Source organism: Syngnathus floridae, chromosome 9, assembly GCF_059516105.1.
Source record: "Syngnathus floridae isolate MCC-2025c chromosome 9, RoL_Sflo_1.0, whole genome shotgun sequence".
NCBI lineage: Eukaryota > Metazoa > Chordata > Actinopteri > Syngnathiformes > Syngnathidae > Syngnathus > Syngnathus floridae.
This window is the reverse complement of record NC_142421.1, coordinates 764,944-775,000: the sequence shown is the minus strand read 5'-3', so window position 1 is coordinate 775,000 and position 10,057 is coordinate 764,944. Positions and strand designations below refer to the sequence as shown.

General features: G+C 41.5%; 1 protein-coding gene across 1 annotated transcript in view; it reads left to right on the top strand.

Moving 5' to 3' along the window:
- LOC148392776 (sodium/potassium/calcium exchanger 3-like) overlaps positions 1–9,837 on the top strand; it is a 25,117-nt gene extending 15,280 nt beyond the window's left edge. Inside the window, exons 4-18 of the mRNA XM_088385339.1 lie at positions 1,127–1,203; positions 1,619–1,693; positions 1,780–1,864; positions 2,185–2,288; positions 3,191–3,265; positions 3,381–3,406; positions 3,495–3,548; positions 3,632–3,759; positions 4,147–4,307; positions 4,453–4,696; positions 5,092–5,258; positions 5,573–5,687; positions 6,029–6,141; positions 6,232–6,297; positions 6,523–9,837. Coding sequence (XP_088241465.1) covers positions 1,127–1,203; positions 1,619–1,693; positions 1,780–1,864; positions 2,185–2,288; positions 3,191–3,265; positions 3,381–3,406; positions 3,495–3,548; positions 3,632–3,759; positions 4,147–4,307; positions 4,453–4,696; positions 5,092–5,258; positions 5,573–5,687; positions 6,029–6,141; positions 6,232–6,297; positions 6,523–6,672 — 1,640 coding nt within the window. The 3' untranslated portion in view covers positions 6,673–9,837. The remainder of the gene's footprint in view (positions 1–1,126; positions 1,204–1,618; positions 1,694–1,779; positions 1,865–2,184; positions 2,289–3,190; positions 3,266–3,380; positions 3,407–3,494; positions 3,549–3,631; positions 3,760–4,146; positions 4,308–4,452; positions 4,697–5,091; positions 5,259–5,572; positions 5,688–6,028; positions 6,142–6,231; positions 6,298–6,522) is intronic.
- The last annotated feature ends 220 nt before the right edge of the window (positions 9,838–10,057 follow it).

Genomic DNA, 10,057 nt, shown 5'->3' with positions numbered 1-10,057 from the left:
TCTAAATGCAAAGATTATACAATGCTTTTTGTCTCACTCACGCTCTGACATGCATTTTTTTTCCCCCCTCATAGAATACCTAATGAGATTAGAACAGTACTAGAAGGTTACATCATTGCTGGTCTGTTTAAATATCCTCCATCATAATCCTAAATCATTTCAGATGCTTAGTATATCTGACTGAGTTGTTATGACATGCGTTGTACAGTTCCATTTCAAATTCTGTCCAGCTCCATCAATGTTGGACCTTTGTATTTATTGATGATGTGACCGCTGACCAAAACGTTGGGATGATTTCTCAAGTGTTTAGGACAACGTTCTCAGCCAAAGCCCTTTGCAGTGCAGAAGGACCCCGGAGAATGTGGAAACATAGCAGTCAAAGACAGCAAAGAGTTCAATTTAAAGAGGGCCAGGTCAATCTCCTGAGGTCAAGCAATGACCCAATATTTTTTTTCTACAATTTGTTTTTTTCTCTCTTTTTTTTTTTCCTCTCTGAGTAGCTCCTCCACATGATTTCATTTTTGACGACTTGTCTGCTAGCTTCACCTTGTTCCCTCCTCTTCTTCCTATGCATAGACAGCGTTGCGGCCACACAACGCTCACAGGCTGCAGGTGCCATGGCCTGCCTGACTCACAAGCTCTGGGCTATAGTGAGGGAGAGAAAGAGAGAATGTCACTGCACATTGGGTTGCCATTCGGTTACACCGGCACATCAACGCATACGCATACAGCAAGTTCCGAAGACACACAATGGAGCTTGCCGAGCAAAACCCAAATACACACAAGGACACGCAGAGTGGGTCATGCTGGGCCACAGCTATTTTTAACCCAAGCGCTTGTATGCACACTTCCATGTCATCCTGGGAATTGTGCATGATGCGGCTTTCTTTTCTTCCAATTGGCTAACGATACACACAACCAACGATTCATTCCTTGTGTCGTTGAGGTCACCACCTGATTGAAATGATATTTCTCACCGAGCACAAACTCTACTCTTCGATCAGGTCTTTTTAATTGTTTGGAGGCCACTGCGAAGCTATTGAGATGTTTCTCATTTCTCACTGGATGATAATAATAATAATAATAACGGGCTTCTTTCTTTCATTGTGTTCTATTTTGTCTGCAGCTATTCACGAGTTCCCCAGAGACTACTTCACAAACCAGGAGCGCGTTGACGGAGCCGTGGGATTGCATGTCCTCTGCGTGAGTGTCTTTTCAGCTGTAAAGCCTCACCGTATAATATTGATCTGCAATATTTGTAGTTGTTTTTTGTCTTTGTGTACAGTAGAGGGTTTTTTTTTCAAGGATAAGGAACAAAATAGTCCGGTTTCCTAGAAATCATTCCTACTTCCAAGGGCTTCACACATGAGAATGCCTTCTAATTACCAGGGAGAACTCATGACCCTCTCGTGGGTATTTAGTTGCATAATAATGCCATGAATATGTACATGCTCTATAAAAGGAAACATTTCAAGCATGTAAATATGCTTTGCTTTTCTCTAAAAGTAGAGGATGTTGGAAAAATGATCTGTATACAGAAATGAGTTCAGTGCAGCAGCAGTCAAGTTGAAAGTGTGTGTGTGCGTGCGTGCGTGTGTGCGCGTGCGTGTGTTTGCAGGCTGTCTATATGTTCTATGCCTTGGCCCTTGTGTGTGACGATTACTTCGTCCCCTCATTAGACAAGATATGTGAGGTAAATCCCATATCGTTCTTTTAGCAACATTTGCCGCCGTGATGATTTTTCTTTCACTTTTCATATTGCTTCTTCTCCCCCACTAGCGTCTTGATCTCAGTGAGGATGTTGCAGGGGCAACCTTCATGGCTGCAGGAAGTTCAGCGCCTGAATTGTTCACCTCGGTCATAGGTGACAAACGTACACAATACGCATCCATAATATAGCAGACCCAATAAAGAGTCCTATTGAACACCTACAAATCAGTCAATGGATCTCAGTGGGTTCCTCGAAGATTATTCCGTCACACTTGACATGCATCTACAGACAATCTTGTAAACTGTAGATTCAAATTGTATTTATCAAAACTTGGGGCCAGAGCATTCTTTTGATATACTTTAGGCTGACCAGAAAGTGATCTTTGAAACAATCCAAAATGTCTGCCCCCCCCCATAAAGTAAACAAACGACTCAACATGTGCAGCAATGAGTGTTGACGTCTCTGCTTTGCAGGAGTATTCATTACCAAAGGGGATGTTGGGGTTGGCACCATTGTTGGCTCAGCTGTCTTCAATATCCTCTGCATTATTGGAGTATGTGGGATCTTTTCCATGCAGGTGAGCTCCATTGTTGTTTGTAGTCAAGTACTTCAGCTTTGCTCGGCTACGCGCTCAAAGACATTTCATCTGCATAATTCAACGGTGACGGGGATTGGAGGACCTTAATAATTCTCCATTTGCAGGCAATCATTTACAATAAAATAGACAAACTGAAGATGAGCTTCAAACGGATCCCTGAGGACAAAAACAATCGAGTCTTTCATTTGTGAGGCAATCAAGCCTGCTTTGAGACATTACAATGATCTCCATAACAGCTCCAGATCAGGGCGAGGAGTGTTCAAAAGAGTTCATACGAGAAAGGTCATTCCCAAATTTCCCCAGGATGTGACAAAAGCCTTCTTCACTTGTCACCGCAATGATAATTGAGCTCAAGAAGGTCAAGGAGAAATGGTTTGGATAGAGAAAGAATTGCATCGTGTCTTCAAAGGATTGTCATTTGTTTTGAATGGCTTTCTGCTTTCTTTCTTTCTTTCTTTCTTTCTTTCTTTCTTTCTTTCTTTCTTTCTTTCTTTCTTTCTTTCTTTCTTTCTTTCTTTCATGAATGCACATCCCAGTTCCCACGTATTGTCAGCCTCAGTCCGAAAATCCCACCTGTCCCTCTCTGCCCCTTTAATCCTTTGAGCAACTGCGAAACCTACTTGAAAGAATGTTTTTCCTATGTAATGACCTATTATGCAAGCGCAACGCATGATGTGTTTGTCTTGTTGTAAGTGACAGTCGTCAAGCGCATCTTTCTCAAACGGACCAATCCGTCAAAGTCAAATAAGTATTACGATACCGATTTACTATTTCTGAAAATAATGCAGTTGTGTGGAGACTAAAAATCACCCAGTAATTTGTAGTCAACCCTTATGGGTGAGTGAATAGATCTTCTTTTTTTTTCTGATTGTTCTCCCCAGACCATCCATCTGTCCTGCTGGCCTCTGCTCAGAGACTCCACCTACTACACTCTGTCTATCGCTGCTCTTATTGTGGTAAGCGCCTACTTTGAATTGTGTGTTGTGTTGCATTCTCATTTTTCCATAAAGTGCATGTAAAAACGGAACGTTTCGTTGCCCTAACAGTATATCCCCTTCTTCCTTATTGTAGTTCATATATGACGAAAAAGTGGTTTGGTAAGTTCCATTTATGCAATTCAGCATTTTCTCCCATTGACAGTTCCAGAAAAAGAGAAAAATAAATGTTATGTATTGTGCTTTTTAGGTGGGAAGCACTCACCTTGATTCTGATGTATTTCGTCTATATTTTGATCATGAAGTAAGTTTCATAAGAAAATGCATATCAAGTCAAACGGAACTGAAAATGGGTCCAGTTTTAAGTGTTGGATTTGTTCCCTGCAGACTCAACTCCCATGTGGTACGCTTCCTGGAGAGGCGGAAGAAGAACTCATCCAGTTTAAGGAACGGCGCCGCTAGTAACGGCGAGCTCGACGATGGCTCCGATGCGACTGCCGTCCTGCTGAAAAAAGGTAGACGCTAGCCTACTCGGTAAAAGCTCTTAAGTTGTAGTGTTTGACACGGGATGGCAGCAAAGCACTACATTTAGCTAAATGACCATTCCCAACTCGCTAAAGTGTAGTTCTTTTGCACCGTTGTGCCGCAAAATGGCGCCAAAAAATACATCAATAAATACTCATCATAAAAAGGATGCCTTTTCTGCTTGTTGTTATTATAACGGACAAACGTCTCAAGACATCTTGTGTGTGTTTTCAGAAGGCTTGTTTGACTGATTAGCTGTTCATAGTAGTGTTTAGTGCATCCGTAATATATTGACCCTGCGCGTCTGTGTGTGTGCGTCTGTGTGTGCGTCTGTGTGTGCGTGTGTGTGTGTGTGTGTGTGCGTGTGTGTCGTAAAGCAAACCGCCACAGGAAAACATCCGTGTTGATGGTTGACGAGCTTCTTTCAGCATACCCCCACCAGTTGTCCTTCTCAGAAGCCGGCATGAGAATCATGATCACCAGCCATTTCTCCCCGAGAACACGCCTCACCATGGCCTCCCGTATGCTCATCACTGAGGCAAGGGCACACACACACACACACACCCGCACAGCCGCACACACACACTAGCCCTTTAAGAAAGATTGCGGCTACTTCCAATGACATCTAACATAACACACGATCTCAGAGGGACGATGACGTGATGTTTGTGATGTGCGTACAGAGGCAACGTCTGATCAACACACAAACTTTGATCAATGGCGACTCGGACGGGCCCGCGAAAGGAGCGGCGGGCAAGCGGGCGATAGAAAACGGGCTGTCCGGAGCAGAACGCGGTGTCAACGTGCGGCGGGAGGATCACGAGGCAGGCAATGAGACGGAGAACGAGGACAATGAGAATAATGAAAATGATGAGGAGGAAGAAGAAGAAGATGGAGAAGGACCTTTTGTGCCCTTCCAGTGTCCAGGTAGCTGAAAGAAGTCTTGTCAAACATCCCAGCTTCTTGTGCAAATAGCATTAGTATTGAGTTAGGTTGTTTTGAAATATAAAATAATGCATTTGTAGCATAAAATCTTTCTTTCGTGTATGGTATATATGAAGTTTCATCCCAGCAAAACCATTCCAATCCTTTAATTATTCACAAGAAAGTGTTGCGCTGCTTCATGAAATCCATTTTGCATGAAATGAAATGTGCAAGTTCCACAGGGGTTGCAACATTTCAACTCGGCTTGGATCAAATGAATCCGATTTGAATCAAAGTGGAAATGAATTCTATTGTAATTGTATTATTTATTATTATAATGTCATTGTCATTTTTCATGCCTATGTGTGTGTGTGTGTGTGTGTGTCTGTGTATTGCAGCGGGTATATGCAACAAAGTGAAGTGGCTGCTGGCCTGGCCTCTGTGCCTGCTGCTCTACTTCACCGTGCCCAACTGTTCCGCACCACGTTGGGAGAATTGGTTCATGCTGTCCTTTGTCTCCTCAACCCTGTGGATCGCCGCCTTCTCCTACTTCATGGTTTGGATGGTGAGATGGAAAACATGCAGCCAATCTCCCGCCATTTTGTTTTATTAACACTGTCAATCAGGGCTATTCAACAACAAATGTAATGTTTATTTATAGGGGCCCTATGCTTAACCTGTACCATAACCCATATTTGACAGTTTTAGTTAGAATGATTCCAAGTTTAAATCGTGCGCTTTACATTTCAACAATGGAACTAATTCCACAGCATTTAAACATATATGTGCTATTGTTAGAATGTAGCATCAAAGATGAGCTGTGGAATAAAATAAAGAAATAAAAGAAGCGGCGTTATTCTAAAATGTTTTGTTCCTCAGGTAACGGTGATCGGCTTCACTCTGGGCATCCCCGACGTCATCATGGGCATCACCTTCCTGGCAGCTGGGACCAGTGTCCCCGATTGTATGGCCAGCCTCATCGTGGCAAGACAAGGTAGGCGGGCGGACACTCACACAGGCGTATAACAACCGTTACATTAGAGTGAAAAGTGGGCAGACACTTCAACAGGGATCCTTCAACTGCCTTTTGATCCGTGCTTCTTTTAGCTCCTGTCATCAAATATTTAAACAGGTCTGTTTTTCCGGACGCGCCCCGGCCATCGCTCGGCTTGGCTTTGTGCTCGCTTCGAACCGTGCTTTCTTTGTGACATCAGTCGGACACGTGATGACACCGCTCTGACCTTTTTGAACCCCCAGCCGAGCTGCCCACGCTGTCTGGTTTTTTGTTGTTGTAGTCGCCTGACCAACTTTCTCCCGGTGCTTCTTTCTGCGCAGGAATGGGAGACATGGCGGTGTCCAACTCCATCGGTAGTAATGTGTTTGACATCTTGGTGGGACTTGGCCTCCCCTGGGCCCTGAAGACACTGGCCATCAACTACGGCTCCGACGTAAGCGGCAGATCAAATCCGAATAGGAGAAAGCACACACTTCCTTTTGGTTTGATTGCAGTCAAATTCAATTCCAACACTTTGTTGCAGATCAAGTTATACAGCAAAGGACTGATTTTTTCTGTCGGCCTTCTGTTGGCGTCTGTCTTTCTGACGGTGAGTGCGCATCGAAACGCTTTCGGTCTTTGCGACGCAGATGCCTGCCTCATCGGTTCCTTCGATGAATGTGAACGATTATTTCACCCATGCTAATTATTCCCGCTACAACAGATGCAGCGCTTTGGGCTGAAATATTTCTACTGCGTTCATGTTTTCTTTCCTTCAGCCTCCGAAGCGGCGGTATGGACTCATCGTCGTTAACGTGTGCTCGTGTGTGTTCAGGTCATTGGCGTTCACCTCAACAAGTGGACGCTGGACAAGCGCCTCGGTCTCATGTGTCTCCTCCTCTACTCCGTCTTCCTGTGTTTCTCTTGCCTCATCGAGTACAACATCTTCACCTTTGTCAACCTGCCCACCTGCAGGGATGACTAAGCCACACGCACACGCACACACTTTCAGACGTGGCATTTGAAGTGGAATTAGATGGCAGCGTACCAAAATTGCAAATCTTATGAACGAGATTAATGTGCAGACAACTCTCCCTCAGTGGAAATCACAAATGTGTTTATTATTTATTTATCAGTATGAAAAGAGGAGGGGCGGACGGCCCACACGGGATGACAACCGCAACTTTCTGATGTGGTAGACTTTTTATGTTTGTTTTGTTTTCCTCCTCTGACGACGTCGTCGACCGTTATCGTTTTGAGGAAACGGTGGAATTGAGCACTGTGCCCCCCGCCCATGTGATTCCGAGTCAATAAACTGGTATGGGCTCGGAGGAAGGACATTTGTTCCGCAAATGAGACAATGTCCCAGCTGTCATTATCTCGTATTCCGGATTATGATCCAGAATTGATAGCATTAAGCCACGGGACCCATTGTCTTATTGTCTCTCGACTCATACGTACATATCCAAAATACACCAGGGCATTATTAGCCACCCGCTGATATTTTGTAAATGTTACAACGCAGCAGACGTAGCGATGTTTTGTATGTATTTCAAATGAATTAGTTTGCTTTATGGAGAGCCTTTGGTTGCCATTTGTACATAGCGTCGTGTAAATAAGCCCAGATGGCTGATCTATTATTTATTGGTGTCATATGCACATTTCTCCTTTGGAGGTCACAGAAGCCTCAACAGGTTTATTTATGGTGCCAGGGTCGCTGCAATCCACTCTTAGGAGACAAACACTTCTTTACAGATGACAAGCACAACCAACCGCTTTGGATGTTTTTGAATGACTTGATTTCCATGCACCGTGTGTTAAGATTAGGGAACAAAAGTCCAAATGCTCTTGCACTCTCGAGCCGAAACTCGCTTTAGAAAATGACCTCTCTCTCTTTCTTTGTGGTCCTCCAAATGGTCCGAGCTGATTATAGGGAGGCTTTTCCTTGTAAGATGAAGCCGTTTTTTTGTGTTTAGCTCAAGCACTGCAAACACAGTGTTTATTCGGAGTGACAGGGTAGTCACAGAGAAGCAAAGTACACAAAATAACTTTTTGCTGCTTTTTGCTCCTTTCATAGACTGACGAAATAGACACTGTTGGCATTATTTGACTAGCCACTCACTCTTTGGTAGATGGATGGTCCCTTTCAAGATGTTCTATAAGACATCAGGACATCCTCGCTTGAATACTTTCTTTTTTTCCGTCGAGAAACTTTGTATTTTGTATGGCCTAATGTTTAGATTGGTCCCAATTTGGTAGGTTTGTTCTACAGTATTTGAATATTTGTACTAGATTTTAGAGCATGTTAAATGTAGGTTTGTGAACGCTCCTGAGTACTTTTAAGCCACTACGGGGAGTCCACAAACAGCACAGAATTCGCACTTATTCCTCAAATGACTTCCACAACTGTTGAAACCTGTTGATTCTTGCACAGTATCCTTACAAAGGTTTTTCTGTTGTTATTTTTATGTTGGGCCTATTTTATTCCACTTTGTTTTGATTAAAACATTAGAAAAGGAATTCTATTTCAAATGTATCTAAATTTCAATTTTTGCTGTTTATTTTGAGTTTGTTTTGGTGGGAGGAGCTCAGTTGTTCAGTTTTGTCATCTGTGCTATTACAGGAAAACAGGGTTTTTGAAGTTGTTGAAGAACACATATAATGCAATAATTACTATCATACAAACATGTTGACATCCCACTTTAAATATGAAAGAATTTATAATTGATAAGCATTATAAAAAGAATATAAGCTGTGTGTTTTTTATGTGTGGTGTGACACTTCACCAGCTGATCTTTTATTTAAAAAAAAAAAAAAAGGTTAATACCAGGATTCATTCAAACGGGACTCTTTTTATAATTACAGGAATGCTTTTTGCAACTAAACAATCAAATTACAACTTGGACCATTCCGCTGAAGAAATCCCCTTTTTAACACCAGTGAATTGGTAGACGTTCCATGTTGTTGCTCTCAGAGGATAAAGATTCCCATTTTTAGGAACTTGAGAGTTGCCACAATAATTTATTTCCCTGAAGATGTGAGCTATCATTCTGTGCTAATATGAGGCTATATTATACAGTATGACATTCTAGCCTAAGGTTTCAAATATTTATATATTTAGGAGGAATTCTCATAGGACTACCACCAAGCTTCTCTGTTTTGTCTTTTGGCTAAATATTGTGATGTACAATAGATTACACGATTTGAATCCAGAGAACAACTTATTATGTTTGCATGCCAAGAAATTGATCCGAAATGGAATGCAAGGCATTGATGATCCAGGATATTCGGGACAATTTACCCCAAAATAACAGTTGATTATTTCGTCCATTTCTTTATTTGATCCAAGAAATGTTTAGTATAGTACACGTGGCTCTTTTTGATCTTCACACATTCTAAAGCATTTCCGTATATTGAGTATTATCAGTGTCTGGCATGTGAATGTTTTTCTTTCGATTGTCACATAGAACAGAGCGTATTTATAACATGCACTTTATCATACGACAAATTGTTACAGGTTTGTTTTGAACTGATCCTCTGCTGCTATTTACAAGATATACCGAAAACCAAAACAGTATACAATCCCATGTGTTCTAAATCAACCAAACCACCACAACAATGGTCAAAATTTGTCTTGGATATTCTGAAATGTGTGATACCCATATAGATAATACTATATTTCAGATGTATGATATGTATATAATAGGTGTAAATGTATATATTTTTGGTTTCCACATGTATATTTGTCGAATATATATTTTCATAGAATGTAGGCTGGCCTTGTACTCCTTTGTTTAGATGTGTGTGAGACCTCTTAAACTACTCGTTTACTCGCATGGAGATTCATGTTCAATATAATAAATTATTTGTAGTTCATGATCTTAATGTAGATTTGGATGGAATTCCGCGGAATTCCCAGCACTGCATTTATTTCAAACAGCATGCTCTTGCTTGGTTATAGTGGGATTGAAGAGGAGAGGAGACGAGAGCTATTTGCAGAATACATTTCAGTACATGTGCAAGTGTTACCGCTTCTGAATCTAGGAACTTTCTAACTGGATGGTTTACTTTGTGTTTAGATGTTTCAAATGTAATTTTAGAGATCATTTTGCTACCAAAGCATTAATAAATATGTATTTACTCAAGACAACATATGTGTAGAATTATTATTCCTTGTATGGAAGGACTAAGTCCTATTTCACCTAAATAAATATCAGCTCTAAAATCAAATGTAATCCTTTCACATAGGACATGAGCGAGCAAAAAATCATTCAACTACTGTATTTGTGCAAAATAATCGTTATTATAGCACTTAATGCCCACCAATAATTAAAAAATATATATATATATATCTAGGGTGCAAACCAAAC